This window comes from Anomalospiza imberbis, unplaced genomic scaffold (genome assembly GCF_031753505.1).
Source record: "Anomalospiza imberbis isolate Cuckoo-Finch-1a 21T00152 unplaced genomic scaffold, ASM3175350v1 scaffold_43, whole genome shotgun sequence".
Taxonomy (NCBI): domain Eukaryota; kingdom Metazoa; phylum Chordata; class Aves; order Passeriformes; family Viduidae; genus Anomalospiza; species Anomalospiza imberbis.
Genome location: NW_027100039.1, coordinates 474,283 through 493,922, shown reverse-complemented (window position 1 = coordinate 493,922; position 19,640 = coordinate 474,283). Strand labels below are relative to the sequence as shown.

Here is a 19,640-nt window from a genome sequence, read left to right as displayed (position 1 = left end):
ATGGCAGAAGCCACTCGAGGAAGAGTCACCGTGAGAGGAGATGTCACCATGGGAGGTGCCACCTGGGTGGGAAATGTCCCGGTGGGAAGTGCCACCACAGGAGATGCCACCACTGCTGGAGATGTCCCTGTGGGAGATGTCACCATGGGAGATGCCACCACCATGGGAAAAGCCAGTGTGGGAGGTGCCACCACTGTTGGAGATGTCCCCATGGGAGATGTCCCCATGGGAGATGTCACCATGGGAGATGCCACCACTGCTGGAGACGTCACTGTCCCAGGTGCCACCGTGGGAACCGAAGCGATGGGAGATGCCACCATGGGAGATGCCACCACTGTTGGAGATGTCACTGTCGCAGGTGCCACCGTGGGAACCGAAGCCATGGGAGATGCCACCATGGGAGACACCACCACTGTTGGAGATGTCACTGTCGCAGGTGCCACCGTGGGAACCGAAGCCGTGGGAGATGCCACCACCATGGGAAATGTCACTGAGGGAGGTGCCACCACTGCTGGAGATGTCCCCATGGGAGGTGCCACCATGGGAGATGCCACCACTGCTGGAGACGTCACTGTCGCAGGTGCCACCGTGGGAACCGAAGTCATGGGAGATGCCACCATGGGAGACGCCACCACAATTGGAGATGTCCCTGTGGGAGATGCCACCACCGTGGGAGCTGCTACCACTGCTGGAGATGCCACCACTGCTGGAGATGCCACCACTGCTGGAGATGCCACCACTGTTGGAAATGTCACTGTCACAGTTGCCACCGTGGGAACCGAAGACGTGGGAGATGCCACCACCATGGGAGATGCCACCATGGGAGATGCCACCACTGCTGGAGACGTCACTGTTGCAGGTGCCACCGTGGGAACTGAAGCCGTGGGAGATGTCACCATGGGAGATGCCACCACTATTGGAGATGTCCCTGTGGGAGATGCCATCACTGTTGGAGATGTCACTGTCGCAGGTGCCACCGCGGGAACCGAAGCCATGGGAGATGCCACCACCATGGGAGATGAAACCATGGGAGGTGCCACCATGGGAGGTGCCACCACTATTGGAGATGTCCCTGTGGGAGATGCCACCACCGTGGGAACCAAAGCCGTGGGAGATGCCACCATGGGAGATGCCACTACTGTGGGAGACGTCACTGTTGCAGGTGCCACCATGGAAACCGATGCCATGGGAGATGCCACCACTGCTGGAGATGTCCCCATGGGAGGTGCCACCATGGGAGATGCCACCACAGCTGGAGACGTCACTGTCGCAGGTGCCACCGCGGGAACCGAAGCCGTGGGAGATGCCACCATGGGAGACGCCACCACTATTGGAGATGTCCCTGTGGGAGATGCCACCATGGGAGATGCCATCACTGTTGGAGATGTCACTGTCGCAGGTGCCACCATGGGAACCGAAGCCATGGGAGATGCCACCACCATGGGAGATGAAACCATGGGAGGTGCCACAATGGGAGGTGCCACCACTATTGGAGATGTCCCTGTGGGAGATGCCACCACCGTGGGAACCAAAGCCGTGGGAGATGCCACCATGGGAGATGCCACTACTGTGGGAGACGTCACTGTTGCAGGTGCCACCATGGAAACCGATGCCATGGGAGATGCCACCACTGCTGGAGATGTCCCCATGGGAGGTGCCACCATGGGAGATGCCACCACAGCTGGAGACGTCACTGTCGCAGGTGCCACCGCGGGAACCGAAGTCATGGGAGATGCCACCATGGGAGACGCCACCACTATTGGAGATGTCCCTGTGGGAGATGCCACCATGGGAGATGCCATCACTGTTGGAGATGTCACTGTCGCAGGTGCCACCATGGGAACCGAAGCCATGGGAGATGCCACCACCATGGGAGATGAAACCATGGGAGGTGCCACCATGGGAGATGAAACCATGGGAGGTGCCACCACTGCTGGAGATGTCCCTGTGGGAGATGCCACCACCGTGGGAACCAAAGCCGTGGGAGATGCCACCATGGGAGATGCCACTACTGTTGGAGACGTCACTGTCGCAGGTGCCACCGCGGGAACCGAAGCCGTGGGAGATGCCACCACCATGGGAGACGCCACCCCCGTTGGAGATGTCCCCGCGGGAGGTGCCGGTGCCACCGCGGGCGGTGTCCCTGGTGTCCCCAGCCCCTCCCCCGCGTGGCCGCATGTCCAGGCTGTGCCGGGCGGGTCCCTCAGGCCAGGGCGTGGCCGGAGGTGTCCAGCGATGTCACCATGGTCACCGTGGGGTCACCTGGGGGACAATGGGGGGGCAGTGGTCAGTGGTCAGCAATCAGTGGTCAGTGGGGGTCAGTGGTCAGTGGTCAGTGGTCAGTGGTCAGCGGTCAGCGGTCAGTGGTCAGCGGTCAGCGGTCAGTGGTCAGTGGTCACAGTGGTCACTGTGGTCAGTGTGGTCACAGTGGTCATAGTGGTCAGTGGTCAGTAGTCACTGTGGTCACTGTGGTCAGTGGTCAGTGTGGTCAGTGGTCAGTGTGGTCACTGTGGTCAGTGGTCACTGTGGTCACAGTGGTCAGTGGTCAGTGGTCAGTGGTCACTGTGGTCAGTGGTCAGTGTGGTCACTGTGGTCAGTGGTCAGTGGTCAGTGGTCAGTGTGGTCAGTGGTCACAGTGGTCACTGGGGGTGTCAGTGGTCAGTGGTCAATGGTCAGTGGTCAGCGGTCAGTGGTCACAGTGGTCACTGGGGGGGTCAGTGGTCAGTGGTCAGCGGTCAGTGGTCACAGTGGTCAGTGGTCAGTGGTCAGTGGTCAGTGGTCAGTGGTCAATGGTCAGTGGTCACAGTGGTCAGTGGTCAGTGGTCAGTGGTCAGTGGTCAATGGTCAGTGGTCACAGTGGTCAGTGGTCAGTGGTCAGTGGTCAGTGGTCACAGTGGTCAGTGGTCACTGGGGGTGTCAGTGGTCACTGTGGTCACAGTGGTCAGTGGTCAGTGGTCAGTGTGGTCAGTGGTCAGTAGTCACAGTGGTCAGTAGTCAGCGGTCCGTGGTCAGTGGTCACTCGGGGTCAGCGGTCAGTGGTCAGCAGTCAGTGGTCAGTGGTCACTGTGGTCACAGTGGTCAGCGGTCAGTGGTCAGTGGTCAGTGGTCACAGTGGTCAGTGGTCATTGTGGTCACAGTGGTCAGTGGTCAGTGTTCAGTGGTCACAGTGGTCAGTGGTCAGTGGTCAGTGGTCACAGTGGTCAGTGGGGGGGTCAGTGGTCAGTAGTCAGCGGTCAGTGGTCACTGGGGGTGTCAGTGGTCACTGTGGTCACAGTGGTCAGTGGGGGGGTCAGTGGTCAGTGGTCAGTGGTCACTGTGGTGACTGTGGTCAGTGGTCAGTGGTCAGTGGTCACTGGGGGGGTCAGTGGTCAGTAGTCAGCGCTCAGTGGTCAGCGGTCAGTGGTCACAGTGGTCGGGGTCAGTGGTTACTGTGGGGGTCAGTGGTCAGTGGTCAGTGGTCAGCAGTCAGTGGTCAGTGGTCAATAGTCAATAGTCAGTGGTCAGCGGTCAGTGGTCAGTGGTCACAGTGGTCAGTGGTCACAGTGGTCAGTGGTCAGTGGTCACTCGGGGTCAGCGGTCCGCGGGGGGAGGGGCGGATGATCCGGCCCTGCCCCTCCCCCCCCGTTCCCATCGTGCCCCGCGGCCGCGCTAATCCCGGGGGGGGAGGGGCGGGGTTAAACCGGGATCATCCCCGCCCCTCCCCCACCCGGGCGGGACCACGTGAGAGAGCGGCACGGGGGGAGGGGCGCGGGGGGAGGGGACAATGGGGACACCTGGGGGGAGGGGACACACCTGGGGGAGGGGACACACCTGGGGGGAGGGGACAATGGGGACACCTGGGGGGAGGGGACACACCTGGGGGAGGGGACACACCTGGGGGGACACCTGGGGGGACAATGGGGACACACCTGGGGGGAGGGGGCAATGGGGACACACCTGGGGGGGACACACCTGGGGGGAGGGGACACCTGGGGGGAAAATGGGGACACACCTGGGGGAGGGGAAAATGGGGACACCTGGGGGAGGGGACACACCTGGGGAGGGGACACACCTGGGGAGGGGACACACCTGGGGAGGGGACAATGGGGACACACCTGGGGGGAGGGGACACCTGGGGACACACCTGGGGAGGGGAAACACCTGGGGAGGGGACAATGGGGACACACCTGGGGGGAGGGGGCACCTGGGGACACACCTGGGGAGGGGAAACACCTGGGGAGGGGACACACCTGGGGGGAGGGGACAATGGGGACACACCTGGGGAGGGGACACACCTGGGGAGGGGACAATGGGGACACACCTGGGGGGAGGACACACCTGGGGAGGGGGACATGAGGGGAGGGGAAAATGGGGAGAGGGGACACACCTGGGGAGGGGACAATGGGGACACACCTGGGGGAACAATGGGGACACACCTGGGGGAACAATGGGGACACACCTGGGGGAACAATGGGGACACACCTGTGGGGACACACCTGGGGAGGGGACATGGGGGAAGGGGAAAATGGGGAGAGGGGACACACCTGGGGGGACAATGGGGACACACCTGGGGGAGGGGACACGGGGGGAGGGGAAAATGGGGACACACCTGGGGACACACCTGGGGGAGGAGACACACCTGGGGAGGGGACACAGGGGGAGGGGAAAATGGGGACACACCTGGGGACACACCTGGGGAGGGGACACACCTGGGGAGGGTACATGAGGGGAGGGGAAAATGGGGAGAGGGGACACACCTGGGGGTGACAATGGGGACACACCTGGGGAGGGGACAATGGGGACACACCTGGGGGAGAGGACAACTGGGGGGACAATGGGGTCACAATAGGGACACACCTGGGGGGACAATGGGGACACCTGGGGGGGACAATGGGGGGAGGGGCGCGGGGGGAGGGAACACACCTGGGGGAGGGGACAATGGGGACACACCTGGGGGAGGGGACACGGGGGGAGGGGAAAATGGGGACACACCTGGGGACACACCTGGGGGAGGGGACACACCTGGGGAGGGGACACACCTGGGGGAGAGGACAATGGGGACACACCTGGGGGGACACACCTGGGGAGGGGACAATGGGGACACCTGTGGGGACACACCTGGGGGAGGGGACACGGGGGAAGGGGAAAATGGGGAGAGGGGACACACCTGAGGGGGACAATGGGGACACACCTGGGGAGGGGACACACCTGGGGACACACCTGGGAGGAGGGGACACACCTGGGGACACACCTGGGGGAGGGGACACGCCTGGGGGGACACGGCCACCTGGGACACCCCCGGTGTCACATGGCCGGGTCACCCCCAACCCCCGGTGTCACCCTCAGCTGGCGTAACGCCCACCCTGTGTCACCTGTGCCAGGTGTCACCTGTGTCACCTGAGTGTCACCTGTGTCACCTGTGTGTCACCTGTGTCACCTGTGTGTCATCTGTGTGTCACCTGTGTCACCTGTGTGTCACCTGTGTCACCTGTGTCACCTGTGTCACCTGTGTCACCTGTGTGTCACCTGTGTCACCTGTGTGTCATCTGTGTGTCACCTGTGTCACCTGTGTGTCATCTGTGTGTCACCTGTGTGTCACCTGTGCCAGGTGTCACCTGTGTGTCACCTGTGTGTCACCTGTGTGTCACCTCTGTCACCTGTGTGTCACCTGTGTCACCTGAGTGTCACCTGTGTGTCACCTCTGTCACCTGTGTGTCACCTGTGTCACCTGAGTGTCACCTGTGTGTCACCTCTGTCACCTGTGTGTCACCTGTGTGTCACCTGTGTCACCTGTGTGTCACCTGTGTCACCTGTGTCACCTGTGTCACCTGTGTCACCTGTGTCACCTGGGTGTCACCTGTGTGTCACCTGTGTGTCACCTGTGTGTCACCTGTGTCACCTGTGTCACCTGTGTCACCTGGGTGTCACCTGTGTGTCACCTGTGTGTCACCTGTGTGTCACCTGTGTCACCTGAGTGTCACCTGTGTGTCACCTGTGTCACCTGTGTCACCTGTGTCACCTGTGTGTCACCTGTGTCACCTGTGTCACCTGGGTGTCACCTGTGTGTCACCTGTGTGTCACCTGTGTGTCACCTGTGTCACCTGAGTGTCACCTGTGTGTCACCTGTGTCACCTGTGTGTCACCTGTGTGTCACCTGTGTGTCACCTGTGTGTCACCTGTGTGTCACCTGTGTCACCTGTGTGTCACCTGCGTCACCTGTGTGTCACCTGTGTGTCACCTGTGTGTCACCTGTGTCACCTGTGTCACCTGTGTCACCTGTGTGTCACCTGTGTGTCATCTGTGTGTCACCTGTGTCACCTGTGTCACCTGTGTGTCACCTGTGTGTCACCTGTGTGTCACCTGTGTCACCTGTGTGTCACCTGGGTCACCTGTGTGTCACCTGTGTGTCACCTGTGTGTCACCTGTGTCACCTGTGTCACCTGTGTGTCATCTGTGTGTCACCTGTGTCACCTGTGTGTCATCTGTGTGTCACCTGTGTGTCACCTGTGTCACCTGTGTGTCACCTGTGTGTCACCTGTGTGTCACCTGTGTCACCTGTGTCACCTGGGTGTCACCTGTGTGTCACCTGTGTGTCACCTCTGTCACCTGTGTGTCACCTGTGTGTCACCTGTGTCACCTGTGTCACCTGTGTGTCACCTGTGTCACCTGAGTGTCACCTGTGTGTCACCTGTGTCACCTGTGTGTCACCTGTGTGTCACCTGTGTGTCACCTGTGTGTCACCTGTGTGTCACCTGTGCCAGGTGTCACCTGTGTGTCACCTGTGTCACCTGTGTCACCTGTGTCACTGCCCAAACCCTCTGTGTCACCTCTGTCACCTCCTGTCCCTGATGGACAACCCCACCCTGTGCCTGGAGAAATACGTGAGTGACGTCACCTGTGTCACCTGTGTCACCTGGGTGTCACCTGCGTCACCTGTGTGTCACCTGTGTCACCTGTGTCACCTGGGTGTCACCTGTGTGTCACCTGTGTGTCACCTGTGTGTCACCTGTGTCACCTGAGTGTCACCTGTGTGTCACCTGTGTCACCTGTGTGTCACCTGTGTGTCACCTGTGTGTCACCTGTGTGTCACCTGTGTGTCACCTGTGTCACCTGTGTGTCACCTGTGTGTCATCTGTGTGTCACCTGTGTCACCTGTGTCACCTGTGTCACCTGTGTCACCTGTGTCACCTGTGTGTCACCTGTGTGTCACCTGTGTCACCTGTGTGTCACCTGGGTCACCTGTGTGTCACCTGTGTGTCACCTGTGTGTCACCTGTGTGTCACCTGTGTGTCACCTGTGTGTCACCTGTGTCACCTGTGTGTCACCTGGGTCACCTGTGTGTCACCTGTGTGTCACCTGTGTCACCTGTGTGTCACCTGTGTGTCACCTGTGTGTCACCTGTGTCACCTGTGTCACCTGTGTCACCTGTGTGACCTCAATGTCACCTGTGTCCCCTGTGCCAGGTGCCACCTGTGTCACCTTTGGCACCTGTGTGTTACCTGTGTCACCTGTGTCACCTGTCACCTGTGTCACCTGTGTCACCTGTGTCACCTGTGTGTCACCTGTGTCACCTGTGTGTCACCTGTGTGTCACCTGTGTGTCACCTGTGTCACCTGTGTCACCTGTGTGTCACCTGTGTGTCACCTGTGTGTCACCTGTGTCACCTGTGTGTCACCTGTGTGTCACCTGTGTCACCTGTGTCACCTGTGTGTCACCTGTGTGTCACCTGTGTGTCACCTGTGTGTCACCTGTGTGTCACCTGTGTCACCTGTGTCACCTGTGTGTCACCTGTGTCACCTGTGTCACCTGGGTGTCACCTGTGTGTCACCTGTGTGTCACCTCTGTCACCTGTGTGTCACCTGTGTGTCACCTGTGTCACCTGTGTCACCTGTGTGTCACCTGTGTCACCTGTGTCACCTGTGTGTCACCTGTGTCACCTGAGTGTCACCTGTGTGTCACCTGTGTCACCTGTGTGTCACCTGTGTGTCACCTGTGTGTCACCTGTGTGTCACCTGTGTGTCACCTGTGCCAGGTGTCACCTGTGTGTCACCTGTGTCACCTGTGTCACCTGTGTCACTGCCCAAACCCTCTGTGTCACCTCTGTCACCTCCTGTCCCTGATGGACAACCCCACCCTGTGCCTGGAGAAATACGTGAGTGACGTCACCTGTGTCACCTGTGTCACCTGGGTGTCACCTGCGTCACCTGTGTCACCTGTGTCACCTGCGTGTCACCTGTGTCACCTGTGTGTCACCTGTGTGTCACCTGTGTGTCACCTGGGTGTCACCTGTGTCACCTGTGTGTCACCTGTGTGTCATCTGTGTGACCTCAATGTCACCTGTGTCACCTGTGTGTCACCTGTGTGTCACCTGTGTGTCACCTGTGTCACCTGTGTGTCACCTGTGTGTCACCTGTGTGTCACCTGTGTCACCTGTGTGTCACCTGTGTGTCACCTGTGTGTCACCTGTGTCACCTGTGCCAGGTGTCTCCTGTGTCACTTGTGTCACCCATGTGTCACCTGTGTCACCTGTGTGTCACCTGTGTCACCTGTGTCACTTGTGTCACCTGTGTGTCACCTGTGCCAGGTGTTTCCTGTGTCACCTGTGTCACCCATGTGTCACTTGTGTCACCTGGTTGTCACCAGTGTCACCTGCAACACTCGTCACCTGTCACCCGTGTCACCTCTGTCACCTCCCTGTCACCTGTGTGTCACCTGTGTGTCACCTGCACGTGGCACTGGGGCACGTCACCTGTCACAGCCCATGTCACCTGTCACCTGTCACCTGTCACATGTCAAACGTCACCTGTCACCTGTCAAACATCACCTGTCACATGTCACCTGTCACATGTCACATGTCACCTGTCACCTGTCACCTGTCAAACGTCACCTGTCACATGTCACCTGTCACATGTCACATGTCAAACGTCACCTGTCACCTGTCAAATGTCACCTGTCACATGTCACCTGTCACATGTCACATGTCAAACGTCACCTGTCACCTGTCAAATGTCACCTGTCACATGTCACCTGTCACATGTCACATGTCAAACGTCACCTGTCACCTGTCAAACGTCACCTGTCACATGTCACCTGTCACCTGTCACCTGTCACCTGTCAAACGTCACCTGTCACCTGTCACCTGTCAAACGTCACCTGTCACATGTCACCTGTCACCTGTCACCTGTCACCTGTCAAACGTCACCTGTCACATGTCACCTGTCACCTGTCAAACGTCACCTGTCACATGTCACCTGTCACCTGTCACCTGTCACCTGTCAAACGTCACCTGTCACCTGTCACCTGTCAAACGTCACCTGTCACATGTCACCTGTCACCTGTCACCTGTCACCTGTCAAACGTCACCTGTCACCTGTCACCTGTCACCTGTCAAACGTCACCTGTCACATGTCACCTGGCACATGTCACCTGTCACCTGTCACAGGAATTGGGGGGGGTCATTAATTGGGGAGGGTTCATTAATTGGGATGGATTCATTAATTGGGATGGATTCATTAATTGGGGAGGGTTAATTAATTGGGATGGGTTCATTAATTGGGGAAGGTTCATTAATTGGGGGAGGGTTCATTAATTGGGGGAGGGTTCATTAATTGGGGGAGGGTTCATTAATTGGGGAGTGTTCATTAATTGGGGAGGGTTCATTAATCGGGATGGATTCATTAATTGGGGGAGGGTTCATTAATTGGGATGGGTTCATTAATTGGGGGAGGGTTCATTAATTGGGGGAGGGTTCATTAATTGGCATGGGTTCATTAACTGGAATGGGTTCATTAATTGAAAGGGTTGATTAATTGGCAGGGTTCATTAATTGGGATGAGTTCATTAAATAGGGAGGGTTCATTAATTGGGATGGATTCATTAATTGGGATAGGTTCATTAATTGGGATGGGTTCATTAATTGGGGAGGGTTCATTAATTGCAATGGGTTCATTAATTGGGGGAGGGTTCATTAATTGGGGAGGGTTCATTAATTGCAATGGGTTCATTAATTGGGGGAGGGTTCATTAATTGGGGAGTGTTCATTAATTGGGGAAGGGTTCATTAATTGGGGAGGGTTCATTTATTGGGGAGGGGTCATTAATTGGGATGGGTTAATTAATTGGAGAAGGTTCATTAATTGGGGAGGGTTCATTAATTGAAGGCAGGTTCATTAATTGGGGAGGGTTCATTAATTGGGATAGGTTCATTAATTGGGATAGGTTCATTAATTGGGATGGGTTCATTAATTGGGGGAGGGTTCATTAATTGGGGGAGGGGTTCATTAATTGGGATGGGTTCATTAATTGGGGGAGAGTTCATTAATTGGGGGAGGGTTCATTAATTGGGGGTGGGTTCATTAATTGGGGAAGGGTTAATTAATTGGCATGGATTCATTAATTGGGATGTGTTAATTAATTGGGGGAGGGTTCATTAATTGGGGGGGTTAATTAATTGGGGAGGGCTCCTTAATTGGGATGGATTCATTAAATGGGGGTTCATTAATTGGGGAAGGTTCATTAATTGGGATGGGTTAATTAATTGGGGGAGGGTTCATTAATTGGGGGGGGTCACTAATTACCCGGAGGGGCGGGGTTTTGGGGAGGGGTCTCACCTGTGGGGGGGGAGGGGCGGGGTTTTGGGGAGGGGTCTCACCTGTGGGGGGGAGGGGCGGGGTTTTGGGGAGGGGTCTCACCTGTGGGGGGGGAGGGGCGGGGTTTTGGGGAGGGGTCTCACCTGTGGGGGGGGGAGGGGCGGGGTTTTGGGGAGGGGTCTCACCTGTGGGGGGGGGAGGGGCGGGGTTTTGGGGAGGGGTCTCACCTGTGGGGGGGAGGGGCGGGGTTTTGGGGAGGGGTCTCACCTGTGGGGGGGGAGGGGCGGGGTTTTGGGGAGGGGTCTCACCTGTGGGGGGGGGGAGGGGCGGGGTTTTGGGGAGGGGTCTCACCTGTGGGGGGGAGGGGCGGGGTTTTGGGGAGGGGTCTCACCTGTGGGGGGGAGGGGCTGGGTTTCGGGGTTTTGGGGAGGGGTCTCACCTGTCCGCAGGTCCCGGGGGGGTCCTGGAAGGATCCGGGAGGGGGTGGGGGAGGGGATTTTGGGGAGGGGGAGGTCCCGGGGGAGTCCCGGGGGGGTGGGGGGGGTCCCGGGGTATTTTGGGGGGGGGTCCCGGGGGAATTGGGGGGTCCCGGGGGGGTCCCGGGGGGGGTTGGGGGTCCCGGGGGGTCCCGGGGTATTTTGGGGGGGGGTCCCGGTGGGTGTTGGGGGTCCCGGGGGGTTTCAGGGGGGTCCCGGGGTTGTGGGGGGGGGTCCCGGGGTTTTTTGGGGGGGGGTCCCGGGTGGGGTTGAGGGTCCCGGGGGGTCCCGCGGGGGGTTGGGGTTTTGGGGGGGGTCCCGGGGTATTTTGGGGGGGGGTCCCGGGGGGGTTTTGGGGGTCCCGGGGGGGGTTTTGGGGGGGGTCCCGGGGTTATGGGGGGGGGTCCCGGGGTTTTTTGGGGGGGTCCCGGGGGGTTTGGGGTTTTGGGGGGGGTCCCGGGGTATTTTTGGGGGGGTCCCGGGGGGGTGTTGGGTTTTGGGGGGGGGTCCCGAGGTATTTTGGGGGGGGTCTCGGTGGGTGTTGGGGGTCCCGGGGTTTTTTGGGGGGGTCCCGGGGGGGTGTTGGGTTTTGGGGGGGGTCCCGGGGTATTTTGGGGGGGTCCCGGGGGGTGTTGGGTTTTGGGGGGGGTCCCGGGGTATTTTGGGGGGGGGTCCCGGGGGGTTTTGGGGTTGTGGGGGGGGTCCCGGGGTATTTTGGGGGGGGGTCCCGGGGGATTTGGGGTTATGGAGGGGGGTCCCGGGGTATTTTGGGGGGGTCCCGGGGGGGGTGTTGGGTTTTGGGGGGGGTCCCGGGGTATTTTGGGGGGGTCCCGGGGGGGTCGCAGCGCTCCCCCGGCTCCCGCGGCGCCGCCGCCGCCCGAGTGCGGCCGGAGCGGGGGGGGGGTGGGGGGGGGAGGGGCGCGTGGGGGGGGGGGGGGGCTCTAATCCGCCCCTCCCCCATCCCGGGGTGAGGGGGGGGGCAAAGCCGATTAACGGGGGGGGGGGAGGGGAGGGGGGGGAGGGGACACGGGGACACGGAGGGGGGGAGGGGAGGGGGGAGGGGAGGGGGGATGGGGGGGTTTTGGGGTGGGGGGGGGTCCTGGGGGGGTTTTGGGAGGGGGGGGGGGACATGGGGACAATTTTGGGGGGGACCTGGGGGGGTTTTGGGGGTCCTGGGGGGGTCCTGGAGGGGTTTGGGGGGGGGGGAGGACATGGGGACAATTTGGGGGGGGGGTCTTGGGGGGTCCTGGGGGGGTTTTGTGGGGGCGACATGGGGAAAATTTGGGGAGGGGGCCTGGGGGGCTCTGGGAAGGGTCCTGGGGGGGTTTTGGGGGGGATCCTGGGGGGGGGGTCCTGGGGGGTCCTGGGGGGGGTTGGGGGGGGGAGGACATGGGGAGAATTTGGGGGGGGTCTTGGGGGGTGGGGGAGCACGAGGGGGGGTCCTGAGGGGGTTTTGGGGGGGGTCCTGGGGGGTCTTGGGGGGGTTTGGGGGGGGGGGACATGGGGACAATTTGGGGGGGGCGGTCTTGGGGGGTGGGGGAGCACGAGGAGGAGTCCTGGGGGGGTTTTGGGGGGGGGTTTGGGGGGGTCCTGGGGGGATTTTGGGGGGGAGAACAAACCCCAAGCCCCCCCGGGACCCCCCTGGGATCCCTATTTTGGGGGATTTTGGGGGATTTTGGGGGATTTTGGGGAATTTTGGGGGATTTTGGGGAAGTTTTGGGGTTTTTTTGTGGATTTTTTGGATTTTTTGGGGGGATTTTGGGGAATTTTGGGGGATTTTTTGGGGTTTTTTGGGGGACTTCCGGGGATTTTTTGGGGATTTTTGGGGGACTTTTGGGGAATTTTGGGGATTTTTGGGGATTTTTGGGGATTTTTTTGAGATTTAGGGGTATTTTTGGGGTGATTTTAGGGATTTTTGGTGATTTTTTGGGGGTTTTTGAGGGATTTTTTTGGATTTTCGGGGATTTTCGGGGATTTTCGGGGATTTTTTGGGGATTTTTTTGGGATTTTTTGCGGATATTCGGGGATTTTTGGTGGATTTTTTTGGTTTTGGGGATTTTTGGGGATTTTCGGGGATTTTTGGGGATTTTTGGGGATTTTTGGGGATTTTCGGGGATTTTTGGGGATTTTCGGGGATTTTTTTGGGGATTTTTTTGGGATTTTTTGCGGATATTCGGGGATTTTTGGAGGATTTTTTTGGTTTTGGGGATTTTTGGGGATTTTCGGGGATTTTCGGGGATTTTTGGGGATTTTCGGGGATTTTTGGGGATTTTTGGGGATTTTTGGGGATTTTCGGGGATTTTTGGGATTTTTTTTGTTTTTGGGGATTTTCGGTGATTTTTGGGGATTTTCGGGGATTTTCGGGGATTTTTTGGGGATTTTTGGGGATTTTCGGGGATTTTCGGGGATTTTTTGGGGATTTTTGGGGATTTTTGGGGCTTTTCGGGGATTTTTGGGGATTTTTGTTTGGGATTTTTTGCGGATCTTCGGGGATTTTTGGTGGATTATTTTTGGTTTTGGGGGTTTTCGGTGATTTTTGGGGATCCTGTGGATTTTTGGGGATTTTGGGGAACTCCGGGACCCCCCGGAACCCCAAAACCGGGGCGAGGCCACGCCCACCGCGCCGCAACTGTCAATCAAACCTCAGACTGCGTGGCCACGCCTCCTTCATTCCTTATACGGGCGTGTCCTTATATGGGTTAACCACGCCCCTTACCAAAACCACGCCCACTACCGGGAACGGCTTTCGGCGGCGCCATGTTGGGTTCGGGCGGAAAGCGGAAGTGACGTCAAGGAAAGAGGCTGGCCGGGCGGAAGTGAAGGCGGCGGGAAAGCGGTGAGAGGGAACTGGGATAAACTGGGATGGACTGGGATGGACTGGGATGAACTGGGATGGAACTGGGAGGGACTGGGATGGACTGGGACAAACTGGGATGGACTGGGAGGAACTGGGATGGACTGGGATGGACTGGGATGAACTGGGATGAACTGGGAGGAACTGGGATGAACTGGGATGGACTGGGATGGACTGGGATGGACTGGGATGGAACTGGGATGGACTGGGATGGACTGGGATGGAACTGGGATGGACTGGGATAAACTGGGAGGAACTGGGATGAACTGGGATGGACTGGGATGGAACTGGGATGGACTGGGATAAACTGGGAGGAACTGGGATGAACTGGGATGGACTGGGATGGAACTGGGATGGACTGGGATAAACTGGGAGGAACTGGGATGAACTGGGATGGACTGGGATGGACTGGGATGGACTGGGATGGACTGGGAGGAACTGGGATGAACTGGGAGGGACTGGGATGGACTGGGATGGACTGGGACTGGTTTATACTGGGAGCACTGGGACTGGTGATCCTGGGAGCACTGGTTTATACTGGTTTATACTGGGAGCACTGGGAGCACCGGGATTTATTGGGAGAACTGGTTTATACCGGTCCATACTGGTCCATACTGGTCCATACTGGTCTATACTGGTTTATACTGGTCCATACTGGTACATACTGGTTTATACTGGTCCATACTGGTCTATACTGGTCCACACTGGTCCATACTGGTCCGTACTGGTTTATACTGGTTTATTTTGGGTATTCTCATTTCCATACTGGTCTATACTGGTTTATACCGGCCCATACTGGTTTATACTGGTCCATACTGGTTTATACTGGTTTATTTTGGGTATTCTCATTTCCATACTGGTTTATACTGGTTTGTGGATTTTTTTGGATTTTTGGGGAAATTTAGGGGAAATTTTTTGGATTTTAGGGAATTTTGGGGAATTTCTGGGGAATTTCGGGAATTTTTTAGGATTTTTTCGGATTTTTTGGAAGTTTTGGGTGAAATTTGGGAATTTTGGGGGAATTTTTGGGGAATTTTGGGGAAATTTGGGATTTTTTTGGGAAATTTTAGGGATTTTTGGGGAATTTTGGGGAATTTTGGGTGAAATTTTGGTATTTTGGGGGAAATTTTGTGAATTTTGGGGATTTCTTGGGGAATTTTTGGGAATTTTGGGGAATTTTTAGGAACATTCGTGGATTTTTTGGGAATTTTGGTTGAATTTTGGGAATTTTGGGAATTTTTTTGGGAACATTCGTGGATTTTTTGGGAATTTTGGGGAATTTTTGGGAAAATTTGAGTAAAATTTGGGAATTTTGGGGAATTTTTTCGGGAATTTTTAGGAATTTTGGAGATTTTTTGGTAATTTTGGTTGAAATTTGGGAATTTTGGGGCATCTCTTACCTCCAAAATCCGATTTGAATTCCGTTTTTTCCCTTTTCCCCGCAGGAATTCCTCCCCCATTCCCGTTTTTTTCATTTTTCCGGGGAATTTTTTGGGAATTTTTTTGGGAATTTTGGGATTTTTTGGGGGAATTTTAGGGATTTTTGGGAGAATTTTAGGGATTTTGGGGGAATTTTGGGGGATTTTTTTTTGGATTTTAGGGAATTCTTGGGGAATTTTTGGGAATTTCTGGGGAATTTCGGGAATTTTTTGGGTTTTTTGGGTGTTTTTTAGGAATTTAGGGTGAAATTTGGGAATTTTGGGGGAATTTTAGGGAATTTTTGGGAATATTTGGGAATTTTTTTGGATTTTTGGGGAATTTTTGGGGAAATTCCAGAATTTTTTAGGTTTTTTTTTTTGATTTTTTGGAAGTTTTGGGTGAAATTTGGGAATTTTGGGGGAATTTTAGGGAGTTTTTTGGAATTTTTTGGGAATTTTGTGGATTTTTTTGGGGAATTTTAGGGATTTTTTGGGAATTTTTGGAATTTTTTGGGAATTTTTGGGCAATTTCGGTAATTTTTGGGGGTTTTTTGGGATTTTTTTATGAATTTAGGGTGAAATTTGGGAACTTTGGGGGAATTTTAGGGAGTTTTTTGGAATTTTTTGGGTTTTTTAGTTTTTTTTTGGAAGTTGTGGTTGAAATTTGGGAATTTTGGGGGAATTTTAGGGAGTTTTTTGGAATTTTTGGGGAATTTTGTGGATTTTTTGGGAATTTTGGTTGAAATTTGGGAATTTTGGGAATTTTTTGGGGAACATTTGTGGATTTTTTGGGAATTGTGGGAATTTTTTGGGGAACATTTCTGGATTTTTTGGGAATCTTGGTTGAAATTTGGGAATTTTGGGGCATCTCTTACCTCCAAAATCCGATTTGAATTCCGTTTTTTCCCTTTTCCCCGCAGGAATTCCTCCCCCATTCCCGTTTTTTTTATTTTTCCGGTGAATTTTTTGGGAATTTTTTTTGGGACCGGTCTCCGGCGTCGCCGCCCATGACCATCCACAACCTGTACATCTTCGAGCGCGGCGGGCGCTGCCTCTTCTACAGCGAGTGGCACCGCAGGAGGAGCCCGGCCATCGCCCAGGAGGAGGTGACGGGCCCGAAACTCCGGAAAACTCCGGAATTCCCGGAATTCCTGGAATTCCCGGAATTTTGGGGAATTCTTCAGGAAGTTGGGGGGGTCTGGGAGCGATTTTTGGGGGAATTTTGGGTTTTTTTGGGGTTTTTTTGGGGAAATTTGTGGATTTAATTTGAATTTTTGGGGATTTTTGAAGGAAATTTTGGGAATTTTTTGGAATTTTTTGGGAATTTTTGGGAATTTTAGGGATTTTTTGGGAATTTTTTGGTATTTTTTGAGAATTTTTGGGAATTTTAGGGATTTTTTTGGGAATTTTTTGGTATTTTTTGAGAATTTTTGGGAATTTTAGGGATTTTTTGGGAATTTTTTGGTATTTTTTGGGATTTTGGGATTTTTTGGGAATTTTTTCGGGATTTTTTTGGGACCGGTCTCCGGCGTCGCCGCCCATGACCATCCACAACCTGTACATCTTCGAGCGCGGCGGGCGCTGCCTCTTCTACAGCGAGTGGCACCGCAGGAGGAGCCCGGGCATCGCCCAGGAGGAGGTGACGGGCCCGAAACTCCGGAAAACTCCGGAATTCCGGGAATTTCGGGAATTTCGGGAATTTTTGGGAATTCTTCAGGATGTCTGGGGGGGTCTGGGAGTGATTTTTAGGGTTTTTTGGGGTTTTTTTGGGGAAATTTGTGGATTTAATTTGAATTTTTTGGGATTTTTGAAGGAAATTTTGGGATTTTTTAAGGAATTTTTGGGAATTTTTTGGGATTTTTTAAGGAATTTTGGGATTTTGAAGGATTTTTTGGGAATTTTTTAAGGAATTTCTGGGAATTTTTGGGAATTTCTGGGAATTTTTGGGATTTTGAAGGGAATTTTTGGGATTTTCTGGGAATTTTTGGGAATTTTTTGGAATTTTAGGGATTTTTTGGGAATTTTTTGGGAATTTTTGGTATTTTTTGGGAATTTTTGGGATTTTTTGGGATTTTTTAGGGAATTTTTGGGGATTTTAGGGATTTTTTGGGAATTTTTGGGGATTTTTTGGGAATTTTTGGGGATTTCTACAGCCTCTTCTACAGCGAGTGGCACCGCAGGAGGAGCCCGGCCATCGCCCAGGAGGAGGTGACGGGCCCGAAACTCCGGAAAACTCCGGAATTCCGGGAATTTCGGGAATTTCGGGAATTTTTGGGAATTCTTCAGGATGTCTGGGGGGGTCTGGGAGCGATTTTTGGGGGTTATTTTGGGTTTTTTTGGGGAAATTTGTGGATTTAATTTGAATTTTTTGGGATTTTTGAAGGAATTTTTGGGATTTTTTGGGAATTTTTTGGGATTTTTTGGGAATTTCTGGGAATTTTTGGGATTTTTTGGGGAATTTTTGGGAATTTTGGGGTTTTTTAAAGGAATTTTTGGGGATTTTTTAGGGAATTTTGGGGATTGTTTGGAATTTTGGGAATTTCTGGGAATTTTGGGGATTTTTTAGGGAATTTTTGGGATTTTTTGGGAATTTTTTGGGAATTTTTGGGAATTTTTGGGGATTTTTTGGGATTTTTTGGGGTTTTTTGGGAATTTTTTGGGATTTTTGAAGGAATTTTTTGGGATTTTTTTGGGAATTTTTGGGAATTTTTGGGAATATTTGGGAATTTTTGGGGTTTTTTAAGGATTTTTTGGGACTTTTTTGGGAATTTTTTGGGAATTTCTGGGAATTTTTTGGGATTTTTTTGGGAATTTTTGGCAATTTTTGTGGATTTTTGGGATTTTTTAGGGAATTTTTGGGAATTTTTTGGAATTTGGGGATTTTTTAAGGAATTTTTTGGAATTTTGGGGATTTTTTGGGGGATTTTTTATGGATTTTTTAGGGAATTTTTGGGAATTTTAGGGATTTTTTGGGATTTTTGAAGGAATTTTTGGGAATTTTTTGGGATTTTTAGGGAATTTTTGGGAATTTTGGGGATTTTTTGGGGATTTTCAGGAATTTTGGGGGATTTTTTTTAATTTTTTGGGATTTCTTTGGAATTTGCGGGAATTTTGGGGGATTTTTTTGGAAATTTTTGGGATTTTTTTGGAATTTTGGGATGATTTTTTTTGAATTTTCGGGAATTTTTGTGAATTTTTCAGGAAGTTGGGGGGGTCTGGGAGGGATTTTTGGGGTTTATTTTGGGTTTTTTTGGGGAAATTTGTGGATTTAATTTGAATTTTTTGGGGTTTATTTTGAATTTTTGGGGATTTTTAAAGGAGTTTTTGGGATTTTGAAGGATTTTTTGGGAATTTTTTGGGAATTTCTGGGAATTTTTGGGATTTTTTTTTAAGGAATTTTTTGGAATTTCTGGGATTTTTTGGGAATTTTTGGGAATTTCCAGAATTTTTTGGGAATTTTGGGATTTTTAAGGGAATTTTTGGGAATTTTGAAGGAATTTTGGGATTTTTTGGGATTTTTTAGGGATTTTTTGGGATTTTTTGGAATTTTGGGATTTTTGAAAGGATTTTAGGGATTTTTGGTGGATTTTTGGGGATTCTTTGGAATTTTTTGGGACTTTTTTGGGATTTTTTGGGAATTTTTTGGGATTTTTTGGGAATTTCTGGGAATTTCCAGAATTTTTTGGGAATTTTGGGATTTTTAAGGGAATTTTTGGGAATTTTGAAGGAATTTTTGGGATTTTTTGGGATTTTTTAGGGATTTTTTTGGGATTTTTTTGGAATTTTGGGATTTTTGAAAGGATTTTAGGGATTTTTGGTGGATTTTTGGGGATTCTTTGGAATTTTTTGGGACTTTTTTGGGATTTTTTGGGAAATTTTTGGGATTTTTTGGGAATTTCTGGGAATTTTTTGGAATTTTGGGGATTTTTTGGGGATTTTGGGGGATTTTTTTGAATTTTTTGGGATTTTTTTTGAATTTTTGGGAATTTTGGGGGATTTTTTTGGAAATTTTTGGGGATTTTTTTGGAATTTTGGGATTTTTTTTGGGAATTTTCCGGAATTTTGGGAATTTTTGAGGAAGTCTTGGTGGGGGATTGGGGAGGGATTTTCGGGGATTTTTGGGGTTTTTTTTGGGGGGAAATTTAGATTTAATTTGAATTTTTTGGGATTTATTTTGAATTTTTGGGAATTTTGGGGAATTTCTTTGGATTTTTTTTGGAATTTCAGGGAATTTTTGGGGGGATTTTTAAAATTTTTATTTTTTGGGATTTTTTTTGGGATTCTTTGGGGAATGTTGGGAATTTTTTGGGAATTTGTGGGGGGGT

At 52.8% G+C, this 19,640-nt stretch overlaps 2 protein-coding genes across 2 annotated transcripts in view; both read left to right on the top strand.

The window, feature by feature from the left end:
- Window positions 1-5,380, top strand: LOC137466716 (mucin-22-like). The gene is made up of 2 exons (XM_068178399.1): window positions 1-2,116; window positions 5,361-5,380. Exons 1-2 carry the CDS (start codon window positions 1-3, stop codon window positions 5,378-5,380), a joined length of 2,136 nt encoding a protein of 711 aa, XP_068034500.1.
- Window positions 5,381-16,855: 11,475 nt separating this feature from the next.
- MEGF8 (multiple EGF like domains 8) overlaps window positions 16,856-19,640 on the top strand; it is a 49,378-nt gene continuing 46,593 nt past the window's right edge. The window contains 1 exon segment of the mRNA XM_068178398.1: window positions 16,856-17,045. Coding sequence (XP_068034499.1) covers window positions 16,856-17,045 — 190 coding nt within the window.